The sequence below is a fragment of the Rhagoletis pomonella genome, unplaced genomic scaffold, assembly GCF_013731165.1.
Source record: "Rhagoletis pomonella isolate Grant_MI unplaced genomic scaffold, Rhpom_1.0 Rhpom_scaffold_00011, whole genome shotgun sequence".
Classification (NCBI taxonomy): Eukaryota; Metazoa; Arthropoda; class Insecta; order Diptera; family Tephritidae; genus Rhagoletis; species Rhagoletis pomonella.
The window spans coordinates 8829064-8846204 of NW_023458565.1; the positions used below are offsets into that span (position 1 = coordinate 8829064).

The 17141-nt window shown below is 31.9% G+C and overlaps 1 protein-coding gene across 1 annotated transcript in view; it reads left to right on the forward strand.

The window, feature by feature from the left end:
• LOC118747146 (band 7 protein AGAP004871-like) overlaps positions 1–17135 on the forward strand; it is a gene marked incomplete at its 3' end in the record, with an annotated part of 339213 nt that extends 322078 nt beyond the window's left edge. The window contains exon 7 of the mRNA XM_036481133.1: positions 16893–17135. Within this exon, the coding sequence (XP_036337026.1) occupies positions 16893–17135 (243 nt within the window). The remainder of the gene's footprint in view (positions 1–16892) is intronic.
• Positions 17136–17141: the final 6 nt, after the last annotated feature.

The following is a 17141-nucleotide window of genomic DNA, read 5'->3' on the forward strand; positions in this document are numbered from 1 at the left end:
GGTTATTTGCCGCTTTAAATAACCTAAGGAAAGTGTTATATCCGTTCTTGAAATTCTCCAGTTGTGCGGCATTTCATAGCACGGTTATTCCCAAAGCGAAATAAATTTTTTCCTCTTCACTCCCTAGTGGCAACAATGACCCGGTTCTATAGTGAATGTCCTAGAAGCTTTACAGTATAGTAGGTGGCAATTTCAAAATGGGTGCGAATCATTGTTCTACAGAAATGCAATATACATATACTTATTTCAGACGAAATACCTTAAAAGTTTGAACGCACAATAATATTGGAAAAACACATCCATTGGGCCAATTTCAACGCAGGAGCGTTCGATATACTCAATGGTGCAACAGGTCGATTTAATCTGACCTTCACGGGCCCTTTTCTCACTTGGCTATTTTTAGTAATAGCTCGACTTCAGCACCACTTGGCAGCACGTTTTTGCAATAGTATTGCATACATATTTAGAACATTAGCCAAATCGGATCATAAATAAGATTTTTAGTAATAACTCAACTACAGCGCCAACTGTCGGATTAAATTGTGAAACTAAACCATCCAGAGACCCACTCAAATACATAAAAAGTTTCGTTAAAATCCGTACAACCATTTAGGAGGATTTCACTCACACACACACCTACAGAAGAATACAAAAATTCATTTAAAGATAGCTAAAGGTCGGTAGGTTTGTAGGCTTCACACTCCCTTTCAAATAGCCCAAATTTTCTCCATGAGTATGGGCTTGATTTCAACTATATACATATCTCCATACGAAGTTCCAGTACTGTACCATGAATACTTTCAGAGATATGCAGTATAAAAATTCGAATTATATGGGAGGAGCCACGCCCCCCTTTCCAACAGCTGCCTCTTTCTTCATGAGTATGCGATTGATTTCGTATATCTCCATACCAAGTTCCAGAACTCTACCATGAACACTTCCAAAGATAGGCAGTATGAAAAATTCGGTTTGTATGGAAGATGCCACGCCCCCTTTTCCAATAGTTCCAATTTTTCTCCAAGAGTATGCGATTTATTTCGTACATCTCCATACCAATTTCCAAAACTCTACCATGCACACTTTCAGAGATATGTAGCATGAGAAATTCGGTTTGTATGGGAAGTGCCACGCCCCCTTTACATATAGATTTTTTTCAGCCTAAAACCATCATTGGGACACGTGCGGCAGGTGGCAGTTTCAAAAAAATTCGTTCAGCCGCTCTCGAGCCTTGCGAAAACTAACAAACGGCTTTCTAAATATAAATTAGTTGAGTTGTCTTATATATTATAAATATATTTTGACAGTATCAGCTGTTTCTGATTGGCGCAAAAAAATCTTGCCTAGTGACGAATTCGCCCCTTGATATGGTCGTTACTTAAAGCTATTTATATTCGAAATAGCATGAAAATTGGAAAACAGGAATCTGTAAGCTTATCCAGGCAAAAAGCTACCTACCTACCACCGCATTTTAAGCAAATCGGACCATAAATACGATTTCTTCGAACAGAACGGTCCCTGGTCCACTTCTCGGACAAAATGCATCATATATGCCAATATATGCTAAAAAGCTACCTACGTACCGAATTTTAAGCAAATCGGACCGTAAATACGATTTTTTCGAATAGATCAGTCCCAGGTCCACTTCTCGGAAAAAATGGACCATATATCCTAATATATGCTAAAAAACTACTTGCGTACCGAATTTTAAGCAAATCGGACCATAAATGCGATTTTTTGGAATAGATCGGTCCTTGGTCCACTTCTCCGAAAAAATTGATCACGTATGCTAATACATGCTAAAAAGCTATCTGCGCACCGAATTTTAAGCAAATCGGACCGTAAATTCGATTTTTTCTAATAGATCGGTCCCTGGACCACTTCCCGGAAAAAATGGGTCATATATGCTAATATATGCTAAAAAGCTACTTACGTACTAAATTTTAAGCAAATCGGACTATAATGAGATTTTTTCGAATAGACCGGTCCCTGGTCCACCTACCCGAAAAAAGTAAAATTTTTTAGCCTAAAAGATGGTGGTTACCGAAAGCTATTCGTATACAAAATTTCATGAAAATCGGTCCAGCCGTTCGCTAGATTACCTGTTACAAAAAAAAGGGACTTCTCTTTATATAATTAGTATAGATTTTCACTTATTTAATGGCAAATGCCATTAACTCTGCCACAGTGAAGAGATGACCTAAACGAAATGAATTCTATGTGTAACAAAAAACTTAAATAATATGTACACGAATTGCTGTCGAAAATGGTTCAACACAGTGCTTCAAAAAAAATTCTGTAAATGACTATTTAAATTTTCGATTTTTTTTGATGCGTATACTACTTACTTTTGATGCTCACTGTAAACCAAAGAAAACATTCAAATCTCAGCAGCGCTCTGCTACGTAACCAAAAAACCAATTAAATAAAAGTTATAACTGGAAGGTTTTTGTTCTTTTTTCATCCCTCGTTGCGTTTTTAAGTACTAGCTCACTTTATTTTAATTTTAATTGAAAACCCAGCTTCCCACTAGTTGTATTGAACGTGTTGTTTTTTGATGCTTCATTGGGAATGCAAACCTTTTCCCTGCCAGCAGCAAATTCACAAACGTAAAGAAGAATATGAAAACGAAAAGTATCAAACACACTCATTTGTTCTTTACTGAATTGCGTACAATCAATGAATTTTTGAATTGAGAAATCAATAAAATAAATATAAAATACATATTACAATTTGCATAGTAATTCTCAGTTTCACTTAGTGTTAGTCACACTTAGCTGATACATTATATGTAAATTATGTAAAAGGATAAATTAACCGGAAAGAAAAATGCAATCGGTATTTGAAGTCGAATTCTATATTTTTACGTTAGGCAAGCTACTCCAACACCATAAGTTATAAATATGAAATTTCATGTCAATATATAAGCGATATGAGAGTAATTTGAGTTTCTCAGTTAAACGTGAGAACAATTTTTTTTTATTTACCGAAATATATGAATTTCTTAGTGACAAAAATAGTAAGCTCTCATCTTACATAAAGTGGCACAAATATAGATACCTAAATTGCAATAGCAGTGATGAAGTCATATAAGCTGGGAGTATCAGGACGACCTTTATTGAACATATTTGTATACTTGAAATTTATAGAGTGTGCATACTTAATACACACCTAATATTTAAATATATAATTATTTATTTACCCCAACAGCGTTAGTAAGTGACATTAAACTTAAAGAGTAAGCATATCGTCATCATTACTTTAAAAGCCGTATTTGATATATTGGGCCGTATGAATAAAAATAAGTAATTGCTTTTTCTTCAAATTTCAGACCTTTTGCTCAATTTATTCAAATAAAATTGAGGTAAAAGGTATGAAATTTCAAGCAAAAGCAATTTCTTAGCTTTTATTCATACGGCCCATTTTCAGAAATTCCTTTTATACATCTCTTTACCAAAATTCAAAACCATATCTTAAAAAAAAATTATTATTGAAAATTTGCCAAATTGATCATTTTGGATTGATGGTGACCATATGTATGTACACATTATTTTTGAAATACATGAATATATTTATTAGTGAAGAGTTATTAAAAGGTTGGCTAACGTGAATAAGAAAATGTCGAGATATAAAATTTCCAAATCGGAATAATAATCGCACAATTTCCAGCTTATTGATTTATTATTATTTTTTATACCTACTTGCATATAACTAACATAAAATAACAAAAAAATTAAAATAGTGGAAAAAAGCAAACGATAATTTACAAGGCGTACTTAGCACGGTGCATAGGCAACTGGCTGAGTCAGTGGGATCGTCGGTTCGAAGCCTACTGAAAGAAGTCTGATGAGGAAATGTGGTGATTTCCGAAATAGCTATCACTTCTACCATTTTTTCAAATTATTGCTGCTTTTCCACAATAAATTTTCGTTACAAAAAAATGGCCTCGAGCTCAATAAAAATTGTTGAATATAAAAAAAAAATATAAAATAAAAATGTTTTAATATACACGTTTTTATAAATGGACTAAAAATTAAATTAAATTTTTCCTAGACTCCTAGAACTAGTGGTCATAAAGTTTTACTTTAAAATTTTAACAATAGTCATTAGAAACAATTTATGAGTTTTAAAATGGAAAATTCATTTCCATCATGCATATTGGAACAAAAAACAGATTACAACTCGAAGGGGGTAATTGCAAACGCAAACAAAAATGGTGGAAATGAGCTATAAGTCTGCAGACTCTAGCTTAGTATCCAGCTCTCAAGAAAATCAAAAATTCCACATAAAAAACGCTAGAGAAATTTTCTTGTGTCGAATTTCCTTAAAGCAGTATGAAGCTCTTAAGAAATTTTGCTGCGCTTTCTACTACAGTTTTCTAAAATTTTTTTTTTTTTGTGAGCAAAGAGCACAAGGCAACCCATGTTTGCAACAGAAGGTTAGGCCCGTTCCTTATTTAGTGAGAAAATGGAAACATCAGATGTCAAAATTTCTTGTAGAGTACTATTCACACACACGAAATAAGGGCAATTTTATTCTAGGCCTCTTTTTTTTAGCTTTTAAGTCCGTTTATAAAAACTTAGTATGTATATTAAAACTTTTTTATTTAATTTTTTTCAACTTCTTGGTCTTGTCTGTATAAAATTTTGCTATAGATATTAAAATAATTAAGTTATGAAACTGCCTTTTTATTTACACGTACATAGTTGACACATAGTTATATAGATATGACATTTCGACAAGGAGGCAACCCTAGTCAAAATTATTTTCACACAAAAGCTTACTTGAAACACCTTTGACGCTTACATTCAAATATTTCATATAAATTGTGTAAAATTTTAATAAATTCAACATATCAAACACGTGGCAACCCTCATCAAAGTTATTTTCAAACTAAAGCCTTCTGAAATCTCTTCCGTCTGACATTGTTATATATATTTCAAATAACTGAAAGAGTTGAATTTGACTTTTTAAACGCCAACCCTTCGACATATAGTAAAGAAATAAATATTAAATAATTTGAAGCAAACTATTCAAACAGGTGGCAACCCTCTTCCATCACCTCAAAAATGTTTTAAATGTAGAAATTTATGATTTCTGAACACTCTTTGTTTGGCACCTATGTATGTATATTAGGGTGGTCCAAAAATACAAGTGGAAAAGCAAAGACGGAATTGTAATGCTCTCACCCCCTAGGATTTTTCTATATCGAAAAAAAGTATAACCCCATTTTTTATTTTGAAATCAAAAAATATTTAGAGGTCGCTCAAAGCGCTCAAAGTTCTCCATATACTATAACTGCTTTACCGATATAGACTTATGAGGCATTTTCGCACCCTCTTTATTTCTTTGCAAAAAAGACTCATTCACGCCCCAAATTTTTTTTTATCAAATACCAACATATCTTAATTCAACATGGAATGACACGCGTTTATCTTACCTTCCTCTTTCATACTTTGAATCAGCTTATTCGCAAAGAAATTAAAAGGGAGAGAAAATACCCTACCAACGATACCTCATAAGTCTAAATTGGTAAGGTTTTGGCTGAATTATTCAAGTTTTTCTTAAACCAGTCTTTGAAAAAAGGTCAAAAATAGCATCAGAAATCTCATTATTAGATTCCGTAGAAAAATTTTTCTAAATTTTTTAATGCAAAATTTTTTAAGCTTAAACTGTTTAGTAATCTGAGGTATATTAAAAAAAACTTCTAAAAAAACTTTTTATTAATAAGAAACTCAATTTTTTGAGGTATTTTCAAATCGGTTTAGCTCACGTAAATCTTAATATTTTTGCGAGGTATTTCGGGGGAAGTCTTCAAATGTAATAGTTTTTATAATTCCAGTGGAAAACAGTACCAATGTTTTTTTTTTTTGATGGGGAGTGATGCAGTCTACTGTACATAAGTTGGCTATGTTTACTGGGCCGTGTTATCACAGTAGCACAATGCCACTAAGTGCTAAAATTTTCAGGCAATAGCCTCATGCGATTCCGATTATATTTTTTGTTGTTTGTGTGAAATATTTTATTTTTATCAGTATTTTTCTTTTAATCAAAATGTTAATTCAACATAAAAGTGAAAATAAAAAAATATTTTTCCAGAACATCATCATGCAGTAAGATATCAACTTACCGAACTTCTTTTGTCTCAGCTTCATGGAGGATGACGAGGTGAAATTATCTCAAAACTTCCTTTTGAACTTTCCATCGTAACTTAAATCTAGCAGAAAACTAAATTATTCGAATTGGGACTCCCTTATGGCATAGTTTAGTGCATTTTGAATTTAGTCTTACACCTCTTTCCGTTGATATGTATATATAATGTCAAGCTAATACAACTACTGAAGCTAGAGCTAGTCTTTCACAATGTCGTAAATAAGCTTTATTGCAAGAGAGTATTTCCATATGAATATTTCCTTGTCAAGCCGATGTCATTTGCCCACCGAGATCATGCTATTTAACACCTTTTGCAATTTTTAAGGAGATACTTCGAATAAACCTAAAACTTTTTAGTACCTTATAATTAATTTTTGTCAAGTCATGGCCGAGGTAAGGACCAATAAATACCAAAAAGAGGGAATGAACTATAAGAAAAATTGACATTGTTGCTTAGAAAAAAATCAGTTTTGTATCTATATATTTATGCACAAAAATACATAATTTTATAATGCCAATGTTTGAAAGAAAGCCGCAATCTAAGCTTTGCGGGACAAAACTAAGTTAACCCTTTCGATCCGCCTTTGCGGGATACCAGTGCAAACATTATTTTTGAATATTTGCAGTTGAAGTATAGCAAATATATGTGGCTGTCAAAAAAACATTGGAACTCTTTTACACAATTATCGTCATCCATGCATTGAGCTGGGACTTATAAGTTCCAATATAATTTTATACTCGAAATGGCACATATGTATTAGACCCATCCGTATTTTTCATACATGAACGAGCTTATAAAAATTTTATTATAAAACAAGTATATCTTACACGATCTGCAAAAGTGACACATTTAAAAATTTGGCATTTTTAAAGTTATGCGCTAAAAATGTACACAATAAAAGCCGGAGTCAATTTTTGTTTTAATTTGTTGAAAATACCTAAGGTAAAGTCTCACTTTCCAACGCTAATAAATAGTATTTCGCATTTCCGACAAACGTGTAATTTTGAGTTGTGTCACCTTTGAAGTTTGTGCGCAATATGTGCACACTTCATAACGGTATATTACAGATGATGAAATAAACTACAATTTGGGATTTTTTTTTAAGATTTAGGGACAAAGTGGCCCTGGAGGATCGAAAGGGTTAAATTATAGCTAAAACTCTTGAGCATTTCATGCACAGGTACGTAATATATAGAATTCGACTACAAAATCACAACAAAAATTATATAATCAATTAATGAAAATCATAATAGAAACCAACGAAACAACTTTAGATTAGTACTCACGAATTAGAAAATAAATTAATGGCAGTCCATTCATCACATGCAACCAATTATTTTACAGTATATGTAAATGGATTGAAAACAAAACAAGAAAGTGCAAGTAATCTAACAAAAAAACATATTTACTTTTAAATAAATGGCGTTACATACAACATAAAATATAAACTTAGTTGAATTTTTTAAATTGATTTTTTGAAAACCAAGGTGATGTTAGGGGAGCAATTTGTTTATTAAAATACATACATATTTATGTAAACTCACTGCACTGATTTAACTTTCCCTCTCCCTCCGATTAAGAGTTAAATTTTTGACAGCATGCTATTTCCATAAATGTCTATTCCACATATTAAAAAAAAACAAAAAAAAAATAACAAAAAAAAAACAGCTATCTGTCTTTACTCAACTTTTACATAAACTATTGTTAGTTATTCATTAAACGTTGCCGTTTTCCTTACAACGATTAACCCAGAATTAACAAAACAAAATCCTAACACACGCATTAACATAATTTAGTTGTGAACAGAAGAAAAAATAAATAAATTTTAGTTTTTTTGGAAACACAGCGAGAATTTTCATGAAAGTCATTAATGCAAAATTCAAAATTGGTAACAAAAAGAAAATCATTTGCGAGTAACATTCACAGATTCACAAATGAAAATTTGCGCGAGTAGAATATAGCATTTTTTTTTTTGAGAGACATTTACGAAATTGGTCTGCAATTAATTGAAAAAGATCATCAACATTAACATACTTACGTTACACGCCAAATGCCTGCTAAATATTTCACACATTAACTTCTTATGTTGGTTAATTTCAAAAAAAAAAAAAAATGACTTACTACTCTCTTTGAATCGAATACTCGTTAAACGAAACGAACACGTACAAACATGAAAATGAATACAAAAAACAACAACAATAACAACTGATAAATGTTAAATTCTTTATTGCAAGAAATCTTTATTAATCGAATTTTACCACTTCCTTTGATTCGTTTGAGCACAAGCGAAGGATAACAGACCGCCACACCACCCAGTATAGAAGCAAACCTATGTCGAGTTCATCAATATGTGTTTGCGTGGTTTAGGCTGTTAAATGGGAAAGGGTTCACATGTTCTCCAAAATCAATAGAAAAAAAGCAAAAGAAATCGTCACACCAACAAACAAAAACAGAAACAACATTTTAAATTAAAAAAAAAAAACAACAACAAATGAAAAATACTTGTAATTATTTAGTTAGAGATTTAGAACAGCGAAAAAAACTCAAACATTTTGCCTGCCAATTAGCTTAACATAACAAATACATAACATAGCAGACATACAAATATATATTACTCATAACTACTATATAATATATATATATATATATATTATTCAACAGTTAGGCACTTATGCAGAGTATACTTACCTGTATATGTACTTATGTATGTAGTGGTTAGCTGAAAAATATATAAATCAATATACATAAAATACTGCTATTGGTAAGCGATTCATAGGTACATATATAAATATTAGGGCGGTCCTTAAAATGCCAACATCATGTGGCACCCCTTTATTTTGCTGTGCGTCCAAAATTAGGACACCCACGAAACTTAAGAAATTAAAAAAAATAGTGCTTGTTGGCAGGGTTTGGAAAAATTGCTCTTTTTTTATTGCGAAAATTCGACAAGATTTTTGACTTTGACCAGCGAGTAAATCTATATGCATAAGTTTCAATAATATGTCAAATCAATCAGATTTCAAGTCAAATATTGTCGCATTTATGCGATTTTAAAATCCAAAATTTTTTCAAACCCTGTTAGCGACTCCTGATTTTATTTTTTGCTTTTGAAATTTGCGTAATTGCCCTCATTTTGTACGTAGAAGTAGATAAAAGTGCGTCCCATAAAAAATTTACATGCTGACATTTTTTAGGACACCCCTAATAGATATACCTAAATACAATAATCGTCCAATTATGTAACTCAAAAGCAAGTCACGTTATCGTTTGAAAAACATGCTTTCTGAAATGAATTGTTGCATAAATTTGGGCACCTCATACGATGAAAGGTAAATTCTTAATATTCGTAATAGAAAGAATTTACTTTGACAGCGCGGAAATATGCTACATTTTATAACTTCAAAGCGAGAATGACCCGACTTCGAGTTACATGATAGGCCGTAAATCTGCTATTTATATATGTATGTATGCTGAATATAGTCGAATAGAAAGCGTGAAGCGTAGGCACACATGTAAAACTTATACTCACACACCTGTTATACATAAAAGTATGCAAATAGTTAGAAATAAAATGAGAAACTGTATCTATACTTAATCAATAAGTGATATGCTTATAAAAATATACAAAGCGTATGTATGTACATAGAAATTTAGCAGCAGAAATATTCAATATACTTACATAGATAATAAGCCCACTATACATATACATATACTGCATACTGTATATTACATATAAATATTTAAACAACGATATACTGTATATGCATAAAACCCAACGTAAATTGTCTGTCAGCATCCTTTGTAAGTGAGAAAAGGAGTGCTCTGCCCTTAGCCAAATAGCCTTGCATACAAATCCAATATACTCGTATGATCGCCTCGCGCGATCACCCAACTAATTAATACTACATATGCATATACTAACATAACTACTACCCATCTACCCAACAATCCACTTTCATACCCAACGAAACAAAAAAATTCAAATTTAAAAAAAAAACGTTCATATTCCGTTCTATAGTTGTATTCTCATATGGTTTGCATTATGTATGTATTTTCGTTGAAAGCGTGAACAGCGTAAAAAAGCGTGAATAAAACCAAGGCTGACTCCGGAAGACTGTGCAAATTGTAATAAGTTTGAAGTTTGCCATAAACAAACTAATAAATAAATGAAAAAGTTTTAATGAATATCCATTAGTATAGCTCTTACATACCCATGCACATATGTATGTATATACAGACATACACTATGTGTGTATATAATGTAAAAAAAAAAAAAACTGTGTGCACAGTAAGTACAGTTTGTATGCGTACAACTGCAAGTGTGTGTGTGTGATCGAATGCACTCAAGCCGTCTCTATTTTAGTTGAGAATGATTTTTTGCTACATATATATATTTTTTATTCATTTCATACATAGATTTCTTTTATTCTAATTTAAAAGTTTTTTTTTGTTCAACACTGACTTATACATATAGTTTATGTATGTATGTGAGCTATGTATTTGTCTTTATGCTTTAACACATATTCACATCTAATTTTTAAAAAGTAAATTTATTTCTTCCTCCTAATTCTGAACTACTTAGTCACACTTGAATAAACCAAAAAAAAATATATTAAATAAATTACATACTTATATATATATATATATATATATAATCAGCAAGGTTATGTTATTTTAATAGAGTACTAACATATGTATTAAGCAATGTCACATAAAATTTTGAATTTAATGTGTATAACGCTTAACATAACTTATACGACCCCAAAAATTAATTTTATAAAATTTTTCATTTACTTTTTATAATTTTTCTTATAAAAGTATAGTTAACTCCATAACAAAAACCATGCAAATCCAAGTTTGAAACTTTGTACAAAAATAAAAAATAAAAAAAAATAATTTTTTGAAAATTCTGAAGCTAACCCAAATAAAAGCTAGAGTCCAAATAAATTGCTCTACCTTAGACGCCGTAAACTGATTCATTCAGATTCTGAATAAAATGTTCGAAATTTTGTTGAATTTTGTTGAATTTTTCAATTTTTGTAAAAAGTTGGAAATTTGAGTTTATATGGTTTTTGTTATAGAATAAACTATTATTTATAAAAAAATAATAATGAAATAATAAAAAGAAAAAATAGTCAAATTTTGCCAATATGTGGGTGTCGTCTAGTTATGATATAATATAGTGGCTATGTATTTCTCAAGCAATGAAAAAGACGTGAGGTAAAGCGAATAAAGAAAGGTGAGCGTACAAATCGTTTCAAGTAAATTTCGGCAATACAGTACCATCATGCTTTCTATCATCGCATGTAACAATTGAGAGAAATTAATTTAACATGGTTTACATAAAAGGCATATACATTTTTAACAAAAAAATTGATTACTGATTTTTAACAATAATATTTGATTAGCTATTAGTGCTTTTAATGGCTTATGCCCTGAAACCGTCAACCTCATTCATAAAAGGAGAGCTTAAACATCGACTAAATTTTCACAGAGTAAAGGATGAAAGACCTAGGCCTGTATGTGTAGTGAAATCTACAAATATTTTTGCATTCTCAGGTAAAATGTTTTATGGCCATTTTAAGTTTGCAATATTTTGCCTGAGTGTTTTTAGAAAATGTATAAAAAATAGTTAAAATTCATATTGGAGCGAAATATGTAGTTTTGGTACATAGCTATAGTACAATTGCACAAGGAATGATTTTGTAGAACATTTTAGCCTCTAAGCAATCTCAAGAATGGGTCGTTTCGACCCCTTTTCGGGAAAGTCTGAAGAAAATAGCATTTGGGAGGTCGTTAGAGGATTAAAATATCCTCATACAAAATCTTTATAAAACAAACTTTAAAGTACACGGAAAATAAAAAGCAAATACATACGTTTCCTTGAAATATGCAACAACATTTTTATGCTTTCTTTAATATTTTGTTCATAAATATAACTCTAGTGGTCTCCCAAATGCGATTTTCTTCAGACCATCAAAAAATGGGATCAAAATGACCCTTTCATTAGGGAGCTAAAGCGTTAAAATGTTTTTGGAAATTATTCCTCGTGATATATGAATTTCAACTTTTTTCCATTTATTCCAAAACGCGCAGCCAAAAAAATGCAAACTTTATATGGCTATAAAAAAAATATAACCTGAAAGTACAAAAAAAAAACGTGGAGGTTTTACTATATGGGTCTAGGTCTTTGAGCCTGAGTTGGTACCGTTCCGCCTCTGTTGCACTGTGTTATTTTTTACAAGCGATTAAAAAATTTATGTGATAATTGCCGTAATTCTAGATATGTAAGTAAGTAAATACGTAAATCGCTAAATAAAATTTTTATAAGAAAGTACACTTCCATACATAGCTAAATACGTCGACGTTGACGTAGAACTGGCCCATACAGCGACATAATAAAATCGCACAGCAATGGGTGAAGTGAAGTAAAATATTTTGAATGAAACAGAAGATCTTTTAGATTTATCAACCTGCATAGTTTATATTGCCCTCGAGCATTGTCGAGAGTTGCATTTTTCTATTAAAATATATAATTTATAATTACGGCAGGTATGCATTTAAAAATATACCAATTCGAAGATGATAAATGAGACCATGTATTTCTTAGAGAAAGAGGATTAACTTTGTGAGGAGCATTAACCGGCACGAAAAATAATAGGAATTTTTTTGGATATTCGAGAATTGATAAGTCGAATTTGCAAAGCTATGTATACAGTATGTTATATGACTATTCGCCATCAACATCCCTGTCTAGTCTTACACCATATCAGCCAATAAAAGTCATTATAAGGATACTCAAGAACTGATGTGCATTTTCTATTATAGAGGCACAAAAAGTCTTAATGTTTCCCTGCACGAAAGGATTTCTTCGTACATTGGCTGTACTGTACGGTAAGATCTCTTAAATATTGTTCGAATGGCGCCATTGTTATGCCTACCGTGTACTTTCTAGGAAGGATGATATCATTTAGGCATCTAAAAAGTAAATTTTTATAACATAAACAAATAGGGGATTCACAAGACGGCTTTAGCGTCGTAATGTCTTAAATACGTAAAATGTTTCAGAGTATAATATAAGCTAAAAATATATTCTTTATGAGCTAAAAGCATATTCGTGCATTTGAAAATCTTGAAAAAAAATTAACCTTCATTTACGAAAAAAAAATGTTTTAATATTTTAAGACATTACGACGCTTAAGACGTATTGTAAATGCCCTAATAAAGCCCATGCAGATCTTAAATACGAGGCTCCTAAATATCTCGACTCCAGCGCCACCTGGCGCCTAAATTTTTTTGCAAATTAATTTCGCTTCGTGAGAATTAATATAGATACGTACTAAATTTGAATCTAATCGGTCCATTGATGAACATTTTCCAAATATCTCGACTCCGTCGTCCAGTGGTCAACGATTGCCTGTTCTCTTTCTCTCGCAGTCGCATCGGAACTCTTCTGTATTAAACTTATTTGGATTCCATATCACAGCGACTAGCGGAGAACTGTGCGAATGACGAATTGGCTAGGAATGGTACTCTTGAAACGCTATCGGCGGATAAAGAGCGGCTGAGAGTGCCATTGATCACTTGTACACTCTTGGATAAATGGGACTCATGTCAGGCCATACAAACGCTGGGCGAAAACTAGGACATGATCGATTTACAGTGCTTGCTAGACTAAAGTTGAAGGAATATAGTTTTCACATGCTTAGTCAGCCGAATTCGTAATTATATCTATAAAACCGGCTCGTGGTGTTTCTTCGACTAAGTATTGGGGACTCCCTCAGTTTTCGAGATATCCGACTGAAATTTGGTTGGTGGGGGTATATTTCTATATTGTATTAATCATTTGTCGGAACCGCAAAAATTGGACCACTATAAAATATATTTAGCTCCCATACAACTGATTGTTGAGATATGAAATTTTTTGTCAATATCGGTAGGCATCTAAAACCATCAATTTGTATTACCGGTTTACCTATTGATCATACACAGCAGTGAAAATCATTTAGCTCGGTGCTTTTCTGTGGACATATGCAGTGAATAAAAAAAACATTTTTTCAGCACTCAAACAACTAATTTCAAATACAGTAATCGGTTGAAGTACAACTTGCTGATGTTCTTGAAATCTATGAAGCCTTCGGCAAAGTGAAAACAACACCGCCCTTACTTGTTTATATGTACATAATATTATTCTAATTCCAAACTAATATTGAAGTTTTTGCAACTACCTGTATCGTTGCCTCTTCTTAGTTGACTTAAGGTGAAAGAGAGAGAAAACTTCATTCAGCGTACTTCACTTCACTTTGCCATTATCACAAACAAACTCCCCACAAAAGTTTGTGTTTTTTTTTTATTTACTCAATGCAAGTTATTTAAGCGTCGTGCATTCTATGCTTCATTCATTCATTCGCTTGCTGTGTACTTTTAAGACCCTAATTAACTAAATCAAAAAAAAATAAAAAATAACGGATTCGAAACTTCCACTTTTACTACATTGCAAACATTGTGGTTGTATTTAAAAATTTAATAAGCCGTTGAAGATAATTTACCTGCAAAAATTAATAAACCACTCACACACACACACACATGTATGGCAATGTGCATAAATCAAAATGTGTAATGCAAAATAAATATTTACATATACATACATATGTATACAACGAATTGCTGACATCGAATGTCGTCCTTGTTGATGCTTTTCTACAACAAGTGCCATTGCGCTGCCTTACTGAGTTGAGCAGCAGCAGCAGCGACGAACAATTGCAGTCTTAACAAAAATGAAAATATGTATCTTAGTGAATTTTATTGAGAGGTGCTTAAGTACATATGTACATACATTTGTACTATGTATGTATGCATATATTTTTGTAAGTATGTTTGTATGTATTCACACACCCACAGCAACTTGTAAGTGCATTCGTATTAAATGTTGTGTCCTGTCAATGCTTTTCGCACCACAAAATCACATCATTTTTCACAGTATTTTTGAATTTTTTTTTTGCTGTCACGCAAATTGATGCAAACGAAAGCGAAATCGCATTTCTTTGCTTTCTGGTTGGTGCGAAGGCAGCAAGCAGTCAAGCGAGGAATCATACATCAAACACTATGCATTAGGGCTGGCAGTTCTTACCGGATTTTTTTTTTGCTATGAGGATAAACCGAATATTCGAATAGGTAGTAAAAATACGAATATTCGGTCATATATTGGGATATCCGAATAGCGTGTTGATATTCAGATATTCGATTCTAAGAATTAACGATAATTAAAATAAAACTTTGCTGTGTTTTAATGAAGCGTTCTATTATTTATTTTGTAACTTTATTGGTCCAGTAATTTTGAGAACAATTTTACGAATAAATTCAAAACCGGTTTAGAATATCCACATATCCTGATAACAAAATGAACGGATATTAAACAGATATCGGTATAACAAAATTAACGGATATTAACCGGTTAACCGAATATCCGCATTTTTAATTGAACTGGTATCCGTATTTTTCTCGGATCCGGATTTTATTCGTATACACGAATATTGAAATGAAAATCCGGATAACAGAATTTACGGATAGTCCCAGTCCTATTATGCATTTACATTAGGGCTCCTCACCAAAAAAGTAAAAAAAAAAATTATATATTAAAAGTTTCACCAAAATATCTTCGAGAAAATATGACGATTTGTGTGAGCTAAACCGATTTAAAAACACACCAAATATTGATTTTTTATAAAGAAAAAAAAGTTTTTCAAAATATTTTTGCCAAAAACTCACTTTAGATGGTAAAATAGCCTAAGCTTAAAAGATGTGTGAACATTTCATCATTGGAACGAAAAAATTAGATTTAGGAGATATTTTTAAATCGGTGTAGCTCGCGTAAATCTTAATATTTTTCCCAAATATTTTGCCGAATATCTTAAAATATAATAAATTTTATAATAACACCTATTTTTATTTTATTATTATTTTTTGTATGGAGAGAGATGCGCCCTAATGTACTTGCATATGTAAGTATTTATTGAATCCTGTGAGTAATGCACATTGCAAGCGTGTGTGTGTATTAATGTATGTATGTATGTTTGTAGAATCAAATGCAAAAATGCAGAAATTGATATGCAAATGAAAATGAAGATGGAAATGTGCACGCGGCTCACTTAAAATAGTTTCATGTGCTTACATGCACAAACACACCGACACACAACCATATGTACGTATATGTATATTTATTTAGAGTAAATACATAGGTTATTGTGTATGTAGTGCTTGTACATATGTATGTATGTATTGTATACATAATTTAGTATGAAAGGGAAAACTTCAGCAGGACAAAAAGGAGCAGCAGCAGCAAATTGTTGGCTTGCTTGTATGTACATACAAAAGTTGGAAACTTACACTCACGTACATACATATCTGTAAGCGCACACACACACACACAGTGACACCCACACACACACTACAAAAGCCTAGTACAATATAAACTAAATAGTAGAGAGAAAGAAAAGAAAATTAAAAATTAATTTGAGGTTTAAGTTGAAGTTGAAGAGAAGGGAAAGCAAAGCTAAGCAAGCAAACAAACTTGCACAATTTTTTCTCCAACACGCTTAAATGTGTGGCAGAAAATTAAGCAAACAAACAAGCAAATTAATAAATAAATAAGCAAATAAGAAAGCAAACAAACAATAAACAAAAAAAAAAAAAAACAAAGCAACAAAAACAAAAACAAAAACCCACCCACTGCACTTTGTAGGTTCTGACAAAGGATAGCGTCACCGTCTCGGTGGATGCAGTGGTTTATTATCGCGTTTCCAATGCGACAGTTTCTATAGCGAACGTGGAGAACGCTCACCATTCGACCAGACTTTTGGCGCAGACTACTCTACGAAACACAATGGGAACTCGGCATTTGCATGAGATACTTAGCGAGCGAATGACAATTTCCGGCACAATGCAGGTGAGTCACACCGAACTCCAATGTGTACATTTTGGTTTTTTTTTT